Genomic DNA, 25,137 nt, shown 5'->3' with positions numbered 1-25,137 from the left:
GTGGGGCTGAGAGACTTCAAAGAAGTGTGACTAGCCCAAGGTCACCCAGCAGCTGTATGTGGAGGAGCAGAGACGTGAACCCGGTTCCCCAGATTACGAGTCTACCGCTCTTAACCACTACACCACACTGGAGCAGCTGCTCCAGAAATCATATCTGAACCATAGACCACCAGTTGGCATCCCTACTCTAGACAGGTAGCCAAGCTGAACAAGGACTACAAAACACACAATGCAGAGGACTCAGCCACATCTCTTGCCAGTCCCTTGCTATATTCAGGAACTATGTTTAATAATAACAATCTAAAAGCAGCAGCAACCACAAATCAGGTTCTCAATACTATGAAAAAAGAACATCAATCCTTTAGTGTTGATTCTGGTCAACGCTAACGAAGGATAAGGGAATGCACACATGCATGCTGAGGCATGGACTTCTCTGGATAATGAAGTCTCTCTGCTCATCCATGGATAAACAGCCTCCCCTTTCTCTGCTCCCCTCTAAAATTTAATCCCAATCTGGGAGCAATAATCCCTCTCCTTTCCAGCCATTCCCCCTCTCACAGCTACTGCTTTAGCTGATCATTCTATATGATCAGGTAGTTCCAAGCAGTAAATCTCACACTTAAACAACAAATTAAAACCTAGTTCTCTTGCAGCTGGAACAGAGCTGGGGTAATAGTAAAATGATGCTATTCAAAATGTGAATATGAGAGCAAGCAGAAGCTAAAACCATTACATCAGGATTGCCATAGTCCATTATATAAACAGTTCTGTTTTGCAAGTAGTTGGAGAGCTCGTTGATCCACAAAACAAAATTAAATATGCAGAACATGGGTCCTGACATGCTCACTGCAAGAAAGATTTTAGAAAATGTAGATGTAGATAAATGTAAATGTAGAGGAACATTTTGTAAGCAGAGAAGGTAAAAACACCCAGCAGCAACAACAACAACACCACACTAGTGGGTGGCCTGAAGGACTCCTCCTTGACTGATAGAAAGAGCTTTCCTCCAAGGGGAAAGAATCCAGGAAAGCAAGGAAGGTGATGGGGGCAGGCAGAGAAAAACTAAGGTGGTCAGGTCCTGACAAGGCTGAAGAGAAATGCTGTAACAGATCCTTAAAACAAAGGATGGAATCCTAGCAGAGGAAAGGAGGAACAAGGAAAACAAAAGGATTCATCACTGCTTTTGCAGGAACTGCAGCAGCAGATATCCTGCTGTGGAGTACTTTTTTCCTGGGCTTATATCGTTGAATTCACTTACCGGTAAGTTAAATGACGTGACCCCACTATATTACAATTTTCCTTGATGGAGGAAACAATTGCATGTGAAGCAGCTTTAAGCTGGGTTGGTCAGGAAGAGACAACAACCATGAGCAAACTACAAAATGCAAAGAAGTATTACAGAAAAACAACTGAACATTTTTGCACTGCAGACCTTTGAATCAGGTGTGAAGGAACCTTTGGCCCTCCAGATCTTGCTGAAGTATACCGGTAACTCCCATCCTTCCTTGCCATTGAATATACTTGTTGGAGCTGATGGGAACTTCACTTCAGCAAAAACTGGGGGGGGGCAACGGTTTCCCCACACCACCTCTAAATTAATTGAAAGGTATGTCAAAATAAGGTGCATCACTATTCCATCTAATTAGTGAGAGTATGGTAGGAAATGAGATAACGTTCTAAATCAATTATTCAGATATACCTATGACAGTACTGCATATAGATGTTCTTTTGATTTCTAAGGCAACCTACTAAGAAATAGCAGTAGGAAGGCCGTAGCTATACCAGCAGGCACTGCTGCTTTCACAGTTGCTTTCTGGAGTGCCAGGCATATTCAAAGCAAAAATAAACACTGTCTTCAAAGCAGCAGGAATCTCTGATACCGGTATGTATTGTCACAGTCTGTTACTCAGAGGGACAACTTGGGCTTTGCCAGGTGATCCATTTTAAAAAAAAATCTTTCCACAGAAAAACAGTTTCATACAATAACTGAATAGTAAAAGTACAGTACTCCAGAGGCTTTTCTGTTTCTAAAAATTCACGAACAGAGAAGTGATACACAAGGTGTCAACTTTGGGTTATTCAGATCCCAAATAGTAAGTTTACGATATGCTTGGATTTAGCCACAAGACACAACAAGCGCACAAAAATATAAAGCAATAGTTACAAGTTGGTTCTGTGTCTGTTTCTCAAACACAGATTACAGTTTGAAATATGACAGACTATATTTATATCACAATCACACACCCACATACAGTGCAAACAAGAGTAAAAACACTTGTAGTTATCCCTTTAGATATGGTCGCACCTAAAGATTAGTACTACTTATAGAATTATAACAATATGTTCAAGCATTCTACTTTTAAGGCCTGTATGTGTTTTTCAGTATCCAGTATGCTTGGCAGATGTATGTTTTGGATTGAACAGCATCCATTACTGCCTTTTGTTTATTTATTTAAGTAAACAGTTTGAAGGTATTGTGGCATGATCAAATTTTAGGCAATTGTTTTGCAAAAACCAAAGCCCAAAGCTTGGCTTCCTTATTTGTTATGTTCTCTGCCGGGAGGGGGACACTGAAATAGTAATTATTTGGTAATAATTAAGGAAGAAGAAGAAAGCAGCAGTATTATTAGGGCATTTAATATTGTGAAGGTAACAGTGTTTAGAATTTATTATAAAATGCTGATCTAATTAGGAATATAGACAGTGCCATCTTTAATCAGAATAACCTATTCTGTCTAAGAGAATCGCTGATAATGGCAAGCAACCTTTGATTTATTAGAAGACAAAATTCTTTGAATAGCTATCCAAACTTGTTTCCTTCATGCCTTCAAGTACAATAAACTAAGAAGAGCACAAGCAACACCAACATTTTGATCAAGGTTTGTAATTTTAGACTGGCCTTGCTAACCCTAACCCTGCGGAAAGCCATCTAATTAGACTTTAATTTGATTTTGACCTGTTTTTAGGAGGTAATTTAATTATTGTTTGATTTTATACTAATGTTATATATTTGATGTTAGCTGCCCTGAGCCCAACTTCAGCCGGGGAGGGCAGGATATAAATAAAAGTTGTTTGTTGTTGTTGTTGTTGTTGTTGTTGTTAGTCAAGCCAATGGGAAATTTTGTTTCGCTATAGCTGGTTTTATTAGTGGATGACTAACTCTGGTTGTATTATGATGTATCCTAATATTTCATCATGAAATCTGCCTTCATGGTGTTTTAACTCTTAAAGGTGGCCTACGTATGTTCTATAAATGCCCTTACAGGGCTGTACCCAACAAAAAAGCAATTTGAATTTTCATCACAGCTACTGATATGTAAACAATATGTACACATTTTCCTACAATGCAGAAGCTTGCCTCCATTGAGTGGCACTGCATTCACTTGACTCTTCGTCAGAGATTCCATGCATAACCATTTTTCTACATGGAATTAACATCCTTTCAGTATCACCTAGCAACAGGAGGTGGTGAAGATTGAGAGTTCACATAGGCTCACCTATGTCTATTTTCTATAGCAAATGCAGAAGCTGGTATAGAAAAGTGGAACTTTCCATGGAAAATAGATGCAACTCTTCTAACATTAAAAATTTATGCATAGAAAGCAAGATCAGATGCATCCCTCCGTTTGGCAAGTGTTTGGTATTTTGAAAAGCAGCTAGATCCTCTTGATTTTCAAGTGCTAAAATCTCAAAGGTGAAGTTAACACTTGGCTGTTGATTAGAAGCCCTCCTCCAGTTCAGGTTTTTTCTTAAAATGCAAAAGATTTGTTTATTCGCCACCATCTTACCTAATGGAAAATAAAGTACTATTGCTGAGAAACTGTTAGTCATTGAGGATTAATGATCTGAAGACTTTCTCATCCCCTTTCCCTATCAAATCCTCAGCTCAGCTCTTTGATTGACTTGTTTGGGTATCTTGCATTGTAAAGTGTAACCATTTTATTACATACAAGGAGAACTTTTCCCTCAAGGAGCAACTGCTCTATGGTCATTTGATGTAACAGAATCATGTTTTTTTTCCCCAAAACAGCGTTTTGTAGAGAATCAAGACTAGTAGTCTTTGCATACTTGGAAGGTGCCAATTCACTGAAATAAGAGAGAAATGTCAAGATCAAAGAAAGAGTTTTCAGGGGGAGCAGTGGGGAGGAAGGTCTGAGTGATCAAAGAAGTGGTGTGATGCACACTGGAAGTAAAAGGGATCCCACCTCCTCATATTAATTGACTTGACAGGGGCATGTAAAACATACCCCATGAGTAAAACATAGAAGACTCATAAACTAACAAGGGATCCTCAGCTTCACTCTATCCAAGAATCCAGTAACAGGACTACTAGATCTGAAGATAAGATAAAAAAATTTCTTCAGTAGCACCTTAAAGACCAACTAAGTTTTTATTTTGGTATGAGCTTTCGTGTGCATGCACACTTCTTCAGATACCATGCACACGAAAGCTCATACAAAAATAAAAACTTAGTTGGTCTTTAAGGTGCTACTGAAGAATTTTTTTTATTTTGTTTCGACTCAGACCAACACGGCTACCTACCTGCAACTAGATCTGAAGATGTTTTGGTTTTAAGTTGCTTTCTGTTTTATGTTTGCTTTCTTTGGCCAATGGAAAATAAATAAATAAAATACTTAATTCAAGATAGAGAAACTATTACTTTCCCACTCCTCTAAGTCTATTGAGAAATCAAAGCACAGATGTTCCAACCTTACTTTAAAAGGTAGCTTATGCATGGCTATTTCATGCAAGGATATGAATAGAGATGCATGTTTCAATGTGCACTGTCTTAATGCAATGCAGATGGAGAGCACCCACAGTCATATGTGCATTCCCACACATATTTGCATCATAGTTCCCAATCCAGCAGCTGATATAATGCACAGAAAACATAAGCTATTATTTTCTTACAAGCAAGCAGTATATAAATTTTGTTAAATATTTTTTTTTATATGGATGCAACCTGAATGCTGATTTGCTTCCCTGACAAAGAAGCTATTGATTGCAGATGTTTAGGGAAGCTTTTAATGTTTGATGGATTACTGTATTTTAATATTTTGTTGGAAGCCACCTAGAGAGGCTGGGGAAGCCCAGCCAGATGGGCGGGGTATAAATAAATTATTATTATTTATTATTATTATTATTATTATTATTATTATTATTACATTACTTTTCCCTGCCCTTTCAAAATGTTCTTTTCCTAGGCCAGAAGAAGCAGTCCAACACAGCTAAATCTCCTAGCCTTTGAAGATCAGGCAAAGCTTCCATGTTAAAGTGGCAGTGTTCCTTTTTTATCAGGGAAAAAGAATGCCAAAGTGCAATAAGAGTAATGGATGCAACAATGCTATGATAGTTCAGACTGGAGGAGTTGGATGCACAGCCATGACAGTGTTGCAAAACTCTTTCCAGTGGTACACTAAGTGCTCAAACTTGGCTGCCTCACTTGAACTTTAAAAGACTGAAACAGATGTTGCAATACTATCATGTGGCCTTACCTGGCATAGGGTTCTGTACTTCAGAAATTTTGGTGTCATCTGAAGTAAGAAGAACGATCTCTGATGAGCAAAAAAAACCCCACCCTATTCTGAATTAATAAGTGTACTGTACATAGGTTTGGAGCCGTAGCCCAATAAAGCTAAAAAAGATATAGGAAGGTGACATGGAAGTAAAACTGTATTGGTGTGATTTAGTGTTGGGACATGTGCAGAGTGCCCATCCTAATGCCAGCGGAGTGTGCAAAAATAACAGAGAAACACCAGTTATAGGAAGAGTCAGTTGCTTTACTGACAGTATAATGCAGTTTCAGTTACATACAGTTGTAGATACAGTCTTCCCAGCAGCATAGATTGTGCTCTGGCCAAGGGCGGGAGCCAAGAGCAAACTTGCCTTAAATGCAACAGCATTTATACTGAGAGCCAGTGTGCTATTGTGGTTCGAGTGCTGGACTAGGACTTGGGAGACCAGGGTTCAAATGCCCACTTGGCCATGAAGCTCACTGGGTGACCTTGGGCCAGTCACTGCCTCTCAACGCTACCTAACTCACAGGGTTGTTGTGGGGATCAAATGGGGGTGGGGGTGGGGTGGGGAGAGAAGCATCTATCCCACCTTAAGTTCCTTGGAGAAAAGGTGGGATATAAATGAAATAAATACATAAATTGAACCATTAAAAACCTGTAGCTTGTGCTGAGTCATTCTCACATATTTAACAAGCTGCAGGTGCAGGACAGAACACACCCAAATTAAACAGCACATCAAAATTAACCCTTTCTTGTCCCTTTTCTCTGCATGCATAAATCCTTATACATTAACATGTGCTGTAGAGGTTAGAATGTTGGACTAAGACCAGGGAGAAACCACAGTTTGAATCCTCACTTGGGAGAACCATGCACATCACCACGAGCTCCTTTGAGGAAATGTGGAATATAAATAAAATAAATATTCCATTGGTACAGGGGTAACTTCAACCATTCCAGTACCACCTTTTTTTGGGTGGTGATGGTCCAGTACAGGCATCCCCAAACTCGGCCCTCCAGATGTTTTGGGACTACAACTCCCATCATCCATAGCTAACAGGACCAGTGGTCAGGGATGATGGGAATTGTAGTCCCAAAACATCTGGAGGGCCAGGTTTGGGGTGCCTGTCCAGTACATGGGCATGGTTGAAGTTAGCCTAATTACATCCATGGTCACTTCATAAATAACTTCCAACATGAAATGTGTTTGAAGTGTATTTAGATCTCATCTGATCATGGGTGTCTACACCACTATTAGTTTTGTTATAATAAAGAATGATCTCTGGATTGGATTCCTGATTTGAGATGTGATTGCTGTATCATTATGAATTGAAGAAAGAAGAATGCAGTCAAGTTCCCTCTAACACCTATCACATTACATATATCAATTTTTTGTTCTTATCCCAACAGGTATAGATTTGACCCCCACAATTATTTTTCACTAAATTACATGGTACTTTACACCTTATCATGGTTAAGGACTACCTGTAGTATGGAGTAGTGGAAGACTGACACAAAGTATCATTAATTTTCTTCAGTGTTGAGGTACATATGACCCCCAACCCATGTCAACATGGTGGAGTCATGGCAAACAGGGTTGGACTTTATTTATTTATTTATTTATTTATTTATTTAACAGTGTATTATAGATAACATACTAGTATCATTTGGATCACAAAAGAAAAATAGTTGTACTACAACTACCAAAGCCTTATAATTAGAAATCCATTCGTACTACAACTACCAAAGCCTTATAATTAGAAATCCAACAACAGTTCTGATTCATACACCAATCTGTCATCAGGGAAATCATTATCTACTAACATTAAATATCAATATATGTCAATTACAACAACTAACTCCTTTTTTTGGTGGCAACCAATATCTCCTGCAATGATCAGTAAACAAAATCCTATCTACAACCCTTTTTGTTACTTTTTAATTGGATAGAGAAATCTGTTGCTTTTCTAGCACACACTGTCCTTACACTACATTATGCAGTGGAACAAGTGATATAACACTTTCTTTTAGTAATAGTCATATCCTCAACCTACACCTTGTTCTGGCATATAACCCACCTTTCAGCACCCAGATGAACAGCAAGCACCTATGGAGTCTAAATAGTAAAGGCAACAACACAAGGGGAATCTGATGTAGCATTTTCTAAAACCTTTTAGTATTCTGTGGCAGCTGTGACCTGGTAAAATCTAATTATTTCTCTAGGGCCCTTTGGAATTGTTCAGGAAGATTTGTTACAGTTTCTAGCTGATGCATTAAGCACTTGGCTAAGCTTCACAGACTAAGATAGCTGAATGTGCATTCTACATATCTTTTATGAACTTTCCACTGCTACATGTAGAGGTATAACATGCACTACTGCAACATGTTGATTTCAGTGGACTAAACTTCAGAGATTTTTTAAAAAAAAAATGGAGGAGGAAGGTTTTTGCAGAACAAGGAACAATATTCTGCACTGAACTTCCATTAATCCAAAACGCAGACAGGTAATCTGTCTGCTCCTTTAAGCAAATGTATAATGACACTCTAGAAAAGTACAGGGTTAAATGTTTCCACCTTTTTTTATCCCCCAGTTTCTTAGATTCCTAATGATTTCCATAGCCATGGAGCTTTAAATGACTAGATCTCTTGTGAACTTAATTAAGCTTGGCCTTTCTGCCTTCAGATCACAACAAAAAGTGCAATCAATTAACAAAGGAGATCGGCACACAGTTCTTATGTGCTTACTATGTGGGACATCTTTGGAAGAAAAGGCTAAGGAGTAAACCCTACACAAATCACAAGTAGAGTCCTTAAGGTGGGAGGATGGTGTTTTGTATGCCTCCTTCCAGCAACTCCAAGCTGGTGCCAAATATATTGCTTTCCTTTCAACCACATGAGTGAGGCCGAGAGGCAGGTTGTGTTATCTGGGCAGCCCAGATTTCCATACACAATGGCCTGGATTGCACCCCAAAGAGGTCACTCTGATAGCATCCAGTCTTGTTCTTGAGCACACTGTGCTCTACCAAAGAAGCACAGAGATAAAGAAAATGGATCTAATGAAGAAAATGCAACTAAATGCTTGACATAGTTGAATGGATTCAGAGGCAGCTCATATACTAGAAGGAAACACAGACATTGGGAAATGCCAGTTGCAGGAACCAAACTCCAGTTAATAAACAACTAGTGAAAGACAGCTAAATTGCAATGTAAGATACCAAGTATATTCAAATATGCTTGTGAGATAGCACAAATAAATAAATGAGATAACAGACATGAGTATCTGCAATGGTTTATCTCCCCCCCCCCCCCGAGTTTCCTAACACACAATTTGTAATCTGCAGTCTCCTCATTCCAAGGAACAGTACTGGCTTCTAGGGTGTAAGCAGAGCCTAGAGTATTGGTGCCTGCCACCACCAAAATAAGCTATGCGTAACACTGACACAAAATCTTATTACCAGGAAATATAATTAAAATTACTGATTCACAATTCTTAAAACTAACTTTCTCCCAATAATCTCTGAGGCAGTTTTCTACTTTGTAGAAACAGCCTTGCAAGAAACTCCACCCTCCTTTGCCACAGTTGAAGGTAAATACTGAATATTAACACTTCTAAATTATTTAACCTTACCATTATGAGCATTAAAATAACACATTTGTTTTGTCATTAAAAATGTCTCCAAAAAGGGATTATCACCAGAAGAGTTATTTAAAAGTTTTTGCCTTGAACCCTCTAGTAGTAGTTTAATTATGGTTGGCCCTCCAACTTTTAACTTAAAGCGTTAACTAGGTCCATGTGAGGATCAATTAATGAATGTATTGTCAATACATTTCACTGTGGCAGTTCCCAACTATTTTAAGTGAAAACTGTAAAAGTTGCACAAATCTGCATGTTGACAAAAAAAAAAAATACTCGATTTGGAGATGACTGAAATGTTTTTGGCACGTATCTAAATCTAGTGAACTGTAATACAGCACAGCTCTGGTTTTGGCATGCAATCCTGGATTTTCCTTCTCCGGCGCCCTCTGGTGTCTGTAATGTAATCTTTTGACAGCCTGCTTATCCAGTTGCCTGACTGAAGCAGAGCCAAAGACCTGCCCATTTATGACATCACCTCTTTATTCAACCACTGTTAGGTGAAAGCTTTAACTTCAGACTTCGGAGGTGGGCTGTGTGCACGTAACTGGAATGCTTCCCCCCTCACTCCTCCTCAGTGAGGGAGAAGTGATTTGACATAGCGAGAGCTCATACAATAGCTGCTGCTGCTGCTGCTGCTTTTGCTGCTGCTTTTTGTCTGTGGAATCTGAAACTGAGGGTTTTATAACCGTTACTGGAATTATTGCTATTGTGCAGTTATAAATGGAATTTCTTTATAGATACATATTTTCTACTTCATCCTATTGGTAAGTAATCCCTTCTAATTTGCACTCAAGTTTGATTTTTCCCACCCAGGCATTATAAAATTCAGCATAGCAGATTGAGTTAGAAGGGAGATTGAAGAAAACTGCTTTTAAACTACAATGCTAAGCAAAAGTAGGATTTGGAACTGTATATAAGGTTTTTTTCAGGGTGGGGTGAGGGGGGGCTATGTGTCTGATGGTTGGAAACAATTGTTCAGTCTAGCTCTTTACAAGCCTTCCGATCTAAATCATCAAATGGAAGACTTTGCAAATGTGTTCTAAGTAAGTGCTACAGAGCACACCAAAATTCAAGCTGCATGTTTTCCAATGTGGCCAATGCTGAATATGTGGCGTGTTCTCTTAATACTAGTTTCACAGCTGTGGAAAGAGATCATCAAAAATTAATCACAGAAAATGTGTGCTCGTCCAGGAGCAAATGTCTTCATCTACTTGGAGGAACTTTTATAATCTTTGGGAAAGGGTAAACAGCTACACCTAGGTTCTAAAGCCTGCATTACTGTTTCCCAAATCTGTAATGCTGAAGTCATATATTGCTTGATACAATTTAGGACATAAGCCCACCACTCACACTCACTGTATGATATTTTTTCCTCAATGTATTGCAAAAGCCATTGCCTGATCAAATACAGTATGTGACCTGCATAATAAGCTAATAAATCTAGTCAGACAAATTAACAGACATAAGCTTTTGAACAGAGGCTCGTGCAAACAGTGGGACAGAAATTGCCATATTGAATTTTTAGAAGACTCATTTGTGACTATATCACATGAAGCTTTTAGAATATCATAGTCCTCTGAAAATCTATTGTCTCCACATGTTAAGATCACGTTGCCTCCATATTTAAAGCTTGTCTGTGGCCATGTATTTTTTTTAACTACAGCATAAGTGAAACACTGCAATTGATATTTACAAGGAAACTCTAGGGTATGCATGTGAAACAAAATGGTTTCAAATAGTTTAAGAATGCAACAGGCCTGTCTCAAAAAAGATCAAGGTAAGCAAAACCTATCATAGCTGCATAACCCTAATTCCTAATAGAAACTGCAAAATTATCCATGTTGGTTGGTTAGGTTAGCATCTATAACATATCAGCCTATATCCCTTTTGATATACAATTAACTATTAAAAAGTTGTTAAACAAGGCCTAATGAACAAAATTAAATGAGTATCATTTTACACTATGACTGCTGCATGTGCATGTCAATTGCTATTTTGGTTTATTTTTCTTCTGCAGTACTTTGCTCGGATCTGCCCCAGAGTTGTGGTTTACAGAAGTAATATGGAAAATGTATTAAAAACCAATAGAAAGCACTGTCCACTTAACAAAGCTTCATCTCTCTTTTTTTCAGTTTCAAAACCTAAAATTCAGTAAGCAATTTAAGAAGTGAATTACAGTTCTTAAAAGTGAATTAAATAAAGCTGTAACTTTGAAACTGCAGGAATCACTACAGTCACAAAGTTGGTGGAAGTAATGCAAAGACGATTCACTGTTAGGCACAGAACTAAATGAATACTACAATCCATGGGTAATTGCTTAATTTATTTTTAATATATATATATAGAGAGAGAGAGAGAGATTCTCAACTATTTTTTTTAAAGAGTTTATACAAAGGGACTGCCATGTACAAGTTGAAGTCTTACACCAACTTGTTCCTATTAAATGTGAAATCACTGGACAATTAAAATTGCTTCCACAATGGGATCACGCTAGGTAGTGTTGAGGATGAAGCATTCACAAGCTATTATTTTATAGTCAATGACAGTTCTTTCCTATCAAGTGAAACAAGTTGGGGAAAGTTTAATTGAAATTTAGGGTCTGTCAGGCTTTAGAAGATTATTAATTATCACTTGCTCTGTTTCCTATGGGAGGCTATACTCTCCTAGCAATAAGAAGTTCAAGCTATGTTTATAATACTACTTCTTATATACAGGAAGGTTTTCCAAATTCTTATCTGGATTAAAACTGAATAGTTTGAGGGAAAGCTACAGTTTGTGCCACTGAAGTCAGGCTGCACTGTATTTTTATTGTTAATGTTTATTTACCTATGTCTAGAGAGGTAAACAAGCATAATTTATGACATTCAATATACTAGATTTAAGTGAACAAGATTCCTAGGATTAGAATTTTAGTCTGACATCCAATTCTCTCCCACTGACTCTTCAAATTCCTGGAATTATTTACCAGTATAATTACCTTCCACTCAAAGTTTTCCCCCAGCTCTATGTCTTTTCCTTTTCCTTTAAGTAACTGTGGCCACATTCCTAACATCAACCTGATTTACATTATTGAAGAAAACTTAAAATTATATTACGTTTTAAAGCTCATTCTCCCAGGCAAATGAATTTAAGTGAATAATATTGCCATTAGAAGTACTGTAAATGCTTTTTGCACCCCACCCCCTTAGAATCCTCCAGTGTTCTCTCACCAGAAGCCTTTGTGATTAAAACAGAGAAACTGGACAGCAGCATTGGGGTGGGGGAAGGCAGACTTGCAGCCGCTGTAAAGAGATTCCTTGCAGTGTGTGCTACCCCCCAGTGGGCAAAAATTCTGCACAGAAATCTGAGCCTTGAGGAAAAAAGGGCCTGTCTTAAAGGGGGAAAGTAATCTTTTTCTATATCTGTATTTATCTTTATTTGTATTTTTGTATTTTTTGTTTTCTGAATTTGAAAGAGATAAGATGAAGTATGAGTGCGTACTTTCCGTGTTATTTTTTAAAAGCTGTATATAGATATAGACATGTATATTTGGTGCCAACAATGCATATTTCTCCTCAGGGTTGAAGGTGCAAATCCTGACATTTATTTCAGTTGAAACAGGATGTGAGTTAATATTTATGACACCCCAATCACATGGAAATATGTTCAACTGATTTCAGTGGAATATGCTTACATCTAAGTGTGCTTAAAAATCATAAGAAAACAGACAAGAAATACATTGCAATGTTAAAAACTGATGTTAGCGAAACAAGGCAGTAATTAATTGATTTTCTAATATCAGCAATAATAATAATAATAATAATAATAATAATAATAATAATAATAATAATTTATTTATACCCCACCCATCTGGTTGGGTTTCCCCAGCCACTTTGGGTGGCTTCCAACAAAATATTAAAATACAATGGTTCGATGTATTAGAATTAAAATAGTTAGAATAGTTCAATGTAAAACTAGTAGTATTAAAGTAAAATACATCACTTGGGAGGGTGAAAGCAGTTCCTAGCCAACAACACACAAGCTATCAGAAAGTGAGAAAGACAAAAAATAATAATATTAAAGTATGAGGTGTGCTTGAGCAGAAGGCCAAGAATTTGTTAAGGCCTATTCCAAGTACTATTTTGGTAAAATATATGAAAGCAAAGATTGGTCCAAAATTTTTAAACAAGTCAAAGCAATAGTTCTTTAATTGTGACTAAGTGAGTTTAGCAGCTTTCTAAGGGGTCCCTTTACCCTTTACATTTAAAGGTAAGCTACAAGATACAGCTGACAAACACTGCAATCCTAAATACAGTTACTTGGCAGTAAGTCCCATTAAACTCAGTAGGACTTACTTATTGAGTAAAAATGCAGAGACCATATTGTAAGGCTGCATACCTAAACCTACTGATGGGCAAGCAAGCACCACTGAAATCATTGGCCCTTCCTGCCAAATGAAGATGGCTAGGGCCAGGATTGCAAAGTGCTATTTACTGTTCCCTGCTGCAATTTATGAACAAATAAGAATTCATGCTTTTTGGGAGGGAGGGCAGCTCATTACATGTCTTACATTTAAAAGTTAGGGATCATCTATACTGTATCTTCTCAATGGGAGTTACTTTTTAAAAAGTTGTATTTTCATGGAATAACCAAAATCATATTTATGTTTACCAGAAAATAATGGTGGTCTTCATATATGCTACAAAAATGCAATTTGTGATCATACCAACTCACATTAGTTTCGTTTTACAGAACCTTAATTTAAAACATATGGGGAAACTGTTTACTCCAGTGATCATGCTTAATGTAACGAATAACATGTGGAAATGATGTGATACAATTGTTAAATGTATGGTTATTTCCATCAGCCAAAGAAAATGTTGCTAAAAGAAAGTAACGACTCAGAAGCCCAACTTCTCAACAAAGCTTTACATTCTTTAGCCCTCACAATGATATTTTAAGCTTCTTCTGCTTGCCTAAGTTTAAACAAAGGGTGAGGGTCCCCTTCCTGAAACACCATGCTCATGAAACAGGGTGCTTAGAAAATATTTTGCTGTCACTACTAACCAACCCTGAGTAGTACACCTAAGAAAACATGTTGCACACTTCATTTTCAATACAACTGAGTCATGTTTAACCAAATTAACATTATAACAACCAAAGCTTATTTAAAATATCCCTGCTTTTGAATGGCTGATAGAAGTCCAAAGCAATAATCTCAATGCACTTGAGCACATTATATATAGGAGCAGACACTTTCTTCAATCCACAGAGGGCACTATGAAATAAATCAAATGGCTATGCAAAACCAAAATCGCTGAACAATCACTTTTGTACAGCAAAGCTGAATTAATTCTGGTTGTCATGCTGTTGACATTTATAGCCTTAAAAGATATATCTGAATCTTCAGAACACTGTTGTGGATAGTTGCTAGAATGAAAGCACAGCCTTTCACATCAGTATATAATAAATGAAGACACAAATTCACATATTCTAACTACTTTTTTAAAAGTTTTAGGATAGGCAGTTGACCCACATAAAGTACTAAAAATCACAGTTTTGGTTATAAATATATTTAATATTTAGAGTAAAAAGGCTCATTTTGTGCAATGCTGCCTTTGACACATCATAGTTTCTCAGGTCTGAATAGCTAAATGTTTTAATTACCAACTGACTGAACAAATAAACTGGGCACCACAGGAATTTACCACCACAGTTTATCAAGCATGGTACTAATATACTGAGAAGTGGTAGAGTTAAAAACTAGTACATCTTTCTGTTTTTTAAAAAAATGTTTGTGCACCAGGATTTCTTCCATCTTCTTTTTGTTTTGTTCAAAATAAATGTTCTCTTTCAAAACCATGGGCCCATGAAGCTCACAATTTGATGTTGTGAAAACCTGGCCACAGTGTCTCTGAACAGTGGGGGGCATTTCTCTTTTCATCCTGCAAACTCAGCTATAATGACTTGATGTCAGGGAATATGTAAGGACAGCTCTAGAAAAGAGAAGGCTGAGCAAGGCAGCAGGATTCCCTTCTGTAGGGACAGATCATTGCTGCCTTTATTATGCAAACACATTGTTTTCAGCACTAGCTTGGAATATAAAAGAAAAGTGCAAGATATCAAATTAAATAAAAACTAAAGAAAACTGTTCCCTTCTAGCTGAAAGAAAGGGGTAGGGGGGCTAGAAGCTTAATCCACATTTTTGAAACAGCCTTTTTCCCCTCCAATGAAACTTGCTGTATTTTATCCTTTTGTTTTTGATGTAATTTTGAGAGTAGGGATTTTGAAAACCCAAGAACTTAATGAGCTTTAGTGCTTTCATTTTAATCCAACAACATTGCTGCTAATACAATAGGGGCAATAAGTGAGGGCTTGAATATCAAACAGTCCAAAGGGGAATGCATTTGAAACATTTGGTAAGTGAAATAAAAGTTTTCTATTCCCAGGAACAAGTACATTCTTTGCTCTAGGTAAGGTATCGAAACATGCCCTACAAGCAATTTAAGTTTAATATCCATTTCCCAAGAACAATACGGTACTACTTAAAATCCCTATCTTTAATTAATCACTTAGGTAGTTTAACATTTAATTTCTACACACACTATATGTCTTCTGCTAAATAAATTATTCCCCGTTACTTGAAACTACTTTCCTATTACTCAGTCTTACCATAAAAAAACCTATAGTAATCCCTTCTTTGCTGGTTAACCAAAGTGGATTATGAAGTTCAAAAACAGATTATAAACTTTAGAACTGCATAGTATCCTCAGTATTTATAAGGTTGAACAAACAAGACTACTTGCTAATTGAGCGATGTCTTCCAAGGTATTTATCAGGCTTCAGTTGTTGTTGTTTTAAATTACATTTCAATGGTGCTATAAGTCTAAGTCTTTTATCACTAATTCTTCAGAAAATTTCATTTTGTTTCAGTACCATATTTTTTTATATCCACATCTCTTAAGAATTTATGATGGCTGTTACATTCTGAAATCCATAGGTAAATACCAAATATTTAACAAGGTTACATATCACAACATAAACACTTTACATTAATTTTGAACAAATGTCGCATTATACTTTGACTGGAATTACACTGTACCAATAGTCTTGGTGGCACAGGAAAGACAGTATTTATACAACTGAGTTGCACAAGGTAGAAAAAGGAAACTTAACGCTTGTACTATTTCACATACATTGGAAATGTGTACATTACCTAGCAATAATCTAAAATATGTTTTGATGTGTACTAATGAGTACTTTAAAAACTGATACAAAAGGTAAAGCAGAACTGATACAATGTAAAAGGTGAAGCAGATTTCAGTGTGCATGGCAAACATAAGGATTCACACATATTTTTAGTCTTGCTGTATTCAGTGTACTGTACTTATTAGCATAGGAAGCCTTGCTACCCCCTCCTCCCCTCTTAAAGAGAGTTAGGCCATTGGAACATCTACCTCAGTATCATCTATACATGTGGCCTTCCAGATGTTATTGGACTACCACTCCAATAATCCCAGACCACTGGCCTTGCTGGTTAGGGCTGATGGGCGACAAGTTCCTCGCCCCATGGTCTATTCACTGGCAATGGCTCTTCAGAGTTTCAGGCAGGGAACTGAACTTAGGGTTTTTCACATAGAAAATATATGCTCAGCTACTGAGCTACGCTACTTGCCCTTCTTAGAATTGCAGTCATATTAACTGGGTTTAAATTTCCAGATGAGAAGGAAAGGTTACCCACATGCAGACATAAAAACAATTTAAATGACATTTTACATTTCAACATAGCATTCTTCTTGCTTGTGTAGAACAATCTAGCCTGGCAATGCATCAGTCTGCAGGACTGGTCCGAAAGGATCCTTGCGTTGTCACAGTATAGTTAATACAATATTATATTTTCAATTTTCAACCTAACTGTACACTTTAGAAATGTTCAGCACTGTAATTAACTACCTCCTCCTGGAGAATAAATTCGGAACTACAGTCACTAAGACAGACACCTGAGCATTAGAAATTGTTATTATACCTTTGCTGATTTACATTTTAAACTATCAGCAACTGTCTTGCCTCTTGAATGGAGAAGACCATGAACAATAGTATGCATGCCATCCACTGCACCTAGGCCTCTATTTGTAATCTAAAGAGTCATGTGTCACATTTGCAAAGCAGTTTCTCTTTGGTCCCTTGATCAAAGCTGACTTCCATTGCTGTTTTGTTTAGACCAATTTCTTCCAATGCTGAACTTAGCTGTGCATCTGATTCAAGAACTTCAGATTTTTGCTCTATTAGTACTCCCATAATGAGGCTTTATTATTATAGGAATGCTAAGTCAAGAAAAGTTTGCACAAGGCAGTTCATCACTTTTGGATAACAATTTGCTTTTTCCTTACTTTTACAGGCACCAACTGAATGAAATGTTAGAAAGGAAACCCTGTCACTGGTATTAGCATGTTTTGGTTTCCCCAAGAAAAGCCTGTGAATTAAAACAAAAACCATCTGAAGTGAGCACCTGGCATTTTCAGACAGAATGAGGAAATATGCTGAGCTGGAAATTCTGATCAAGCACTAAGTGAATGGTGCAGCCCAGCAGGCATGGATTTATCAGGAAACATCGACATTCAAAGTTTATAGTTGGATGATTGTGGAAAGAAAAAAAGAAGCTATCATGATTCAAGCCTTAACATCACGAATTGTTTTGAGCACATGGAGCTGAAGTTACCATCTCTAGCCACAACATTATGTAAAAGAACTTCTAAGCATTCGAGAATTTTTTTTGTTAAAGAAGTTGTTCACACACACTTGGGGGTAAAAGGAGAGAGAGAAACCTCTTCCCTCTTCTTCAAAGTCTCATTCCTGCAGAGTAACAGAAACTAAAGCTTTTATCTTCAACAGCCTGATGTGCTTATTTACCATGATGATGAAACTTTATTGGAATGTTCATTGAACATAGTGGAACTCACCAGGAAAGATATTATACTCTCAAGCATCATTTAAGTAACTACTGTGAAGTACATACAGCTGCGTGAACTAAACTATAAATTTCTCCAAGCCAACTTGGTTTCTAGAAAATCGTATGCCAACTGGATATTAGCAAGCACAAAAGGTTCCCTCGCATCTTTAAATAAGGTAGGTTCCATAACAAAATATTATTTTCGAAAGTGGAACAATTAAGTTCCACAAGTCACGAAAGTAAACCATTGCAATGATCACATTCTACAGGTAAAAGAGAACTAAAAGTTAACAACACAGAAGAAAGCACTGCCAAAGTAATATTTTTTAAAATGTGTTAGTATGACAAATTAATTAAATAGACAGTGGCAAAGCTAAGGAAACTATGCATCCTTAAAGTATTGTCAAATATCAGGTATTAAAACATAGTATGTTTAATGAGTTACTCCTCCTAATTACCTCAACCGGTATTGCTCCAACAGCAAGATAAGTTTTTTATTGCACGCCAGTTCATTTTGTTGGAAAACAAAATAGTTTCAAAAACTTGTTTTGTTTCTTTTTAATATTACAAAGCAATAGAAAAAATAATCCTTATGATATAATATATAGATATTCCATACCTTATTTTATTTTATATGACTAAGGAAAATCATTAGTATCCTGAGGCTGCAATCCTACTCCCACCTACTTGGAATTTACCTGAGTATGCATGGTTAGGATTTCAGCCTAATCCATGAAGTAATATACAAGCAATATTGAAATAACTGATTATATTACATTTCAAGAGGTTTGTGCAAACTTTCATGTCTCTAGTATTACTAAGCTGGCAATTCTGTTTAAAATGAAAATTCTGTCACTATGCCATCTACTTGAGGCAGAAGTAAAGAGAAATCTGTTCTATATTTAAGCTTCCACTTAGGTTTAACTCCTTTATTGTACTTCCAGTGGAATAGTTGGAGACAGAGAACACATTTCATCACTGTTCATTATTAGTTACCATGCAGTGTGCCCTGTCTGATTATTCACTCAGTATTCATATTTCAGAAAAAAACAGTGATTTCTAGTCACTCACTTTACCAACAAAATAGGAGTCTAAGGAGAGTTTGAATACTTAAAAGATGAATTTCAGTATCATAATGTGCTAAAATACTGAATTTAGGTTCCATTGTGCCATCTTATGAGTACTCAAATTCAAACGATTGTGGGGTGAACTGTGTACATGCAGAAGGTTACTGGAGTTTCTTTAAAAAAGAAAAGTTCCTATGCCAGCAGAGCAAGCAACTACCATCTATGGTGTAGTGCAACAAAAAGAGGAGGGGACCTGGGGAAACAAACCCCTTAGGGAGCTTTTTGGGTGGGGATGCCAAATAATGCCTTCTTATGCAAGAAACAGATTTGGACAAATATTATTGACAAATACTTCTCTCACTCAAACCTCATTTAAGAGTCATGCCTACGTGTAATTGTAAATACTAGGCAGGAATTTTAGGTGGCGATCCCATACACATGTATAAGGAAGCAATCCCCATTTAACACACTATGACTTTCATCTTCAATGAAACATACATAGGACTATGCTGTTAGATATGTTGTTTTCATTTCAAAGTGATACTTCACTGTACTCTACTATTAATCTGATTTTTCCCCCCTAGATTGCTGAAAACCAAACACTAGTCTCTCGGAAAACCTCATTGCAACTTGACCATGATCAGTGCAACCTGGAATTTCATCCTAATTTGGACAAAGATTGGGCTTTTGCTCAAAATGGCACCTCACTTTGTCAGTGCCAAGTCCTGCCCTTCAGCATGCCGCTGTGATGCAGGATTCATTTACTGCAATGATCGCGACTTGACATCAATTCCTACTGGGATTCCAGAGGATGCTACAACCCTTTACCTTCAGAACAATCAAATCAATAATGCTGGAATTCCTTCTGAGCTAAAAACCTTGATCAAAGTGGAGAGAATTTATTTATACCACAACAGCTTGGATGAATTCCCTACCAACCTCCCAAAGTACGTCAAAGAATTGCATTTGCAGGAAAATAACATAAGGACAATTACTTATGATTCACTTTCACAAATTCCTTATCTAGAAGAATTACATTTGGATGATAACTCTGTTTCTGCAGTTAGTATTGAAGATGGAGCATTCCGGGATAATATCTATCTTAGACTTCTTTTTCTTTCTCGAAATCACCTTAGCACCATTCCCTGGGGCTTGCCTAAAACAATAGAAGAACTGCGCTTGGATGATAATCGCATTTCCACAATTTCGGAGCTGTCCCTTCAAGACCTTACAAATCTAAAACGTCTAGTTTTAGATGGAAATCTCTTAAACAATCATGGATTAGGCGAGAAGGTCTTTATGAATCTAGTCAATTTAACAGAACTCTCATTGGTCCGTAATTCCCTTACAGCAGCTCCAATAAATTTGCCAGGCACAAATCTGAGAAAGCTTTATCTGCAAGAAAACCATATAAATCGTGTATCAGCTCATGCTTTTGCGTACCTACGACAGTTGTATCGGCTAGATATGTCCAATAATAATCTCAGTAATTTACCTCAGGGTGTCTTTGATGACCTGGACAATATAACCCAATTGTTTCTTCGCAACAACCCTTGGTACTGCGGGTGCAAAATGAAATGGGTTCGTGACTGGTTGCAAATGCTGCCTCTCAGAGTTAATGTACGTGGACTGATGTGTCAAGCCCCAGAAAAAGTTCGTGGGATGGCTATCAAAGACCTCAATTCAGAGCTATTTGATTGCAAAGATGAGGAGATTGTAAGCACTATCCAAATTACTGCTTCAGTACCAAACACTTTATACCCTGTGCAGGGACACTGGCCAGTTTCTGTGACCAAATCACCTGAAATGAAGACTCCTAATCCACATAAAAACTACAGAACAACTGCTACCCCAGTACAGGAAATCATTACCATTGTTGTAAAGGCTGTAAGCACCGAGACTATTCATATTTCTTGGAAAGTTGCACTACCCATGACTGCTTTAAGACTCAGTTGGCTCAAGATGGGTCATAGCCCTGCCTTTGGATCTATAACTGAAACAATTGTTACAGGAGACCGGAATGACTATCTGCTTACAGCACTTGAGCCAGACTCACCATACCGTGTATGCATGGTTCCCATGGAAACCAGTAACATCTATCTGTCTGATGAAACCCCTGTTTGTATAGAGACTGAAACTGCACCCCTTAAAATGTACAATCCTACAACCACCCTAAACCATGAACAAGAAAAAGAACCATACAAAAATTCTAGTTTGCCCTTGGCTGCCATCATAGGGGGTGCCGTGGCACTAGTAGCTATAGCTCTGTTGGCTTTAGTCTGCTGGTATGTCCATAGGAATGGGTCCTTGTTCTCGAGAAACTGTACGTACAGCAAAGGACGTAGGAGGAAAGATGATTATGCTGAAGCTGGAACTAAGAAGGACAATTCTATCTTAGAAATCAGGGAGACTTCTTTTCAGATGATATCTCTGAACAATGAACAAGTGTCCAAGGAGGAATTTGTAATACATACCATATTCCCACCTAATGGGATGAATCTATACAAAAACAACCACAGTGAAAGCAGCAGTAACAGAAGCTACAGAGACAGTGGTATACCTGATTCAGATCACTCACACTCATGATACTAAAGGAAATTAAAGACTTGTGGTGGTTTCTTTTTTCCCTTCTCACAAAAAATGGCAACTTGAAAAGGTTGCTGGCCTACTGCAGAACACTGGATTAAAAGACTGAATAAGCAATGTATTGTACATTTGCCATATAATTTATATTTAAGAACTTTTTATTAAAAGTTTCAAATTTTAGGTGACTGCTGCGATTAATGTAGCAAGGATGCCTGGAAACAATTCTATATTTTAGTATTTTTTAGTAATTTGTACTGTATTTTCCTTGCTAATATTGAAATTACAGACCATTTAACTTTTGTGTTCTACTGAGTAAGATGACTTGTTGACTGTGAAAGTGAATTTTCTTGCTGTGTTGAACAATCAGGACTTTGCATACATTTGAGATCCTTGTAAGTATAAGCACAGGCCATTTTCACTTTGGTATTCGTAAAAGGTTAAACCTGGCAAACTGAAAATGTTCAGAAGTGACTGCGAAATTGATCACAATACAATCTTGGGTATATGAAATACATAAAACAACTAAAAACCTAATGTGAAAAGTAGTGGGCAATACCAGTTACTTAGCTATATCTAGTTTTGTAAGTAAAAGGATACTGCAGCAGACAGCTGTTGTCCAGGTAAGGCAGATGAAACAAGAATAAAGCACATACTGTATTACTGATCTAAATGCATAAAAGCAGGGTCAGCTCTTATTTTTATGAAAAATAAAATCTAAGACTACCCTAAACATATAAATGTCCAAACCTAAATTTATTCCTCATTCTATAAAAAAACTTGTATAATTGCTAATTGCAGTTCTTCTAATGTCATGAAAGCATATGCAATTAAATGTATACTATACATATTTCAACTGCCATTGAGAATATTGCCCATTGCTATCACAGTTATCTGAATATTAACAAACACACAAGTGAAGATACTTTGATCTGGCTTTCTACTTAGTTGTGATCTATTTAATGTTTAATACCCAAGACATTTTGTTGCCATAACTATTATTCCCCAAATGAAAACCAAAGTGCATTGAACGCCCTTTGGCCAGTCTTGTATGTGCCTTGATCGAAAGTTATATGTGTTCCGCTTTTAACTGGGAACAAACTTTTCACACACATACACTTAATTATGGAAAGATATTGGTCTTAATGCTGAATAAAATATAAAATGAAGTATCATAAACTAAGTGCTCTTCTTAACCTCTTTAGACACACACACACACACACACACACACACACACACCAATTGAATATTTAGAATGTTTCTGCACTAACTCCATCTGGGAGGTAAAACCTGAAATTTCTTCCTAGTTCAACCAAACATGATAGGATATAACAAATACTTTTCTCCTGCCACAGCTAGAATATTACAGAATAGAAGGAGGGACGTTAAAGTAGATACAACTAGGTAATTAAAGTATAAGGAGACAGTTTTCTCAGGAATTCTTTTACTAGAGTGAGGAATGGCTATAGATATAGGACAGCATTGATCTTGAAATTATTGAAATTGTTAACTGGATTATCTTCTACATTTACATGATGATTCTGCAATGATTTTAAAGTGTGTGATTTGGGGGAGGTAAGACAAACATGTCTGTATTTTTGGCAGAGCCAGGCCAGCCATAGAGGCAGACTGGGTAGTCTCCCAGTGCAGCACATTTAAAGGAGGGCAAACCATGTCACAACAGCAGATTGACCTTGAGACCTCATTATGTTTCTAGTATATCTGCATCCCAGCACGAACTGAAAGTCCACAATGAAGTCCTCCATAACATGGGAATCTAGGGAACATAATTGTTTCACATGGAGAAGTCCTCGTCCTGCCTCCCCAAGGACAGAAAAAAATTAAGACCTGGGCTGCCCCATTCCTGCAACTGTTCTACAAGTCTGATTCTACAAATATGTTGTGGCAATAATACTTCATATATTTTTGAGCTCTAATGCTTTTAAACAGGGGTTCCCAAACTAAGGCCCGGGGGCCAGATGCGGCCCAATCACCTTCTAAATCCGGCCTGCGGACGGTCTGGGAATCAGCATGTTTTTACATGAGTAGAATGTGTCCTTTTATTTAAAATGCATCTTTGGGTTATTTGTGGGGCATAGGAATTCGTTCATTTCCCCCCCCCAAAAAAAATATAGTCCGGCCCACAAGGTCTGAGGAACAGTGGACCGGCCCCCTGCTGAAAAAGTTTGCTGACCCCTGCTTTAAAACCATTGCCTTAAAACACCAAATTGTTGTATTTCTAGTTGTTGTTATTGGATTGGACATGATAATTCTTACAGCACCCACCTCACTTCATATATTACACAGGCAGGCGGACACACCCCACAAGTTAAGGGTACTTTAAGCTATTGTTCATGGTAATTGATCTTTAATAGAAAAGTGCAGAGTGTATCATGCTGTGTACTCTTACCTTAACTAAGTAAAGCTATGTTTCATCCCATTAGGATGAATTGTTGAAAGAAAACCATTATGACAAAATTTTAGTAGATAGGCTTACGTCTTTCTAAAATTTCCAGTATAGGTTTACGTCTTTCTAAAATTGCCTATAATTGGCAAAACAAAAATTTATTACCAAATGCATGGCACAGTGATTGCATGTTCCATCAATCAGTCCCTAAAACCTTCCGAGTAGAGCCTCTATTTATGACACTACCTTATTCAGCTGCAAAAAAGGAACTAGGTAACTGAAGAGACCATCTGTAAGTGAGAGAAATGTCCCTCAAACATTTCTCTTTTCCACACGTTAACAGACAATAATCTATTTCCATAAATCAATATCCAAAAATGGCAGTAGTTAATGATGAAGTCAATTTCTATATAATTAATTATAAAAAGAACATAATATTTGATCATTTCTCAAAAACTAAAATTTCGAAGCAGGAGGAGTGATTTTGATGTTATGCAGAAAAATCCAGAAAAGAGGGGGTTTGGCTCCTGCAGGGAAGAAATAAATTGCTTGTGGCATGCACAAAACATGTGATTGCAGAAACAAGTAGCTAGTGTGCGTTCACATAGATCTAATCCAAAAGTCACACAGAAACAAGGCAAATATATATTTCTGAAGATAGCTTAGATCTTTTCCCCATCAACCAATCCACCCCAGATGATTAGCCTATTCCATTAAACTTTCACTTTAACTTCTCAGCTTAATAAGGTCACCTTATTAAAATTCACATTGTCAATATGCTGTGCAAACACACCTTAATGCAGGGATGGGAAACCTGTGACCCTTCAGAGATTGCTGGCCTACAATTCCCAATTACCCCATACTGTCTGGGGCTGATGGGAGTTAGTCCAACAGCATTTGCAGAGCCACAAGTCATCATCCCCTACCCAATTTAAATACATTACTAACAGGAGATTGGCTAGGAAGGCAGTTGGATCCTTTGACAAGGGAGTCAAATGTGT

At 37.3% G+C, this 25,137-nt stretch overlaps 2 protein-coding genes across 5 annotated transcripts in view; one reads left to right on the top strand and one right to left on the bottom strand.

Moving 5' to 3' along the window:
- MACROD2 (mono-ADP ribosylhydrolase 2) overlaps window positions 1–25,137 on the bottom strand; it is an 898,190-nt gene that overhangs the window by 812,251 nt on the left and 60,802 nt on the right. The gene's annotated exons all lie outside the window — the stretch shown is intronic.
- FLRT3 (fibronectin leucine rich transmembrane protein 3) lies at window positions 965–23,847 on the top strand. Of its 3 annotated transcripts, none has more exons than XM_035110054.2 (3): window positions 965–1,260; window positions 17,528–18,255; window positions 19,731–23,847. In XM_035110054.2, exon 3 carries the CDS (start codon window positions 19,783–19,785, stop codon window positions 21,730–21,732), a length of 1,950 nt encoding a protein of 649 aa, XP_034965945.1. In that variant the 5' UTR covers window positions 965–1,260; window positions 17,528–18,255; window positions 19,731–19,782; the 3' UTR covers window positions 21,733–23,847. The 3 variants fall into 3 exon arrangements, with proteins under 3 accessions (XP_034965945.1, XP_034965944.1, XP_060128408.1); XM_035110053.2 differs by lacking the exon at window positions 965–1,260 and adding an exon at window positions 9,482–9,914; XM_060272425.1 differs by lacking the exon at window positions 965–1,260 and adding an exon at window positions 9,482–9,914 and having other exon boundaries at window positions 17,528–23,847.

This window comes from Zootoca vivipara, chromosome 3 (genome assembly GCF_963506605.1).
Source record: "Zootoca vivipara chromosome 3, rZooViv1.1, whole genome shotgun sequence".
In the NCBI taxonomy this organism is placed as follows: Eukaryota; Metazoa; Chordata; class Lepidosauria; order Squamata; family Lacertidae; genus Zootoca; species Zootoca vivipara.
This window is presented reverse-complemented; position numbering and strand designations above follow the sequence as displayed.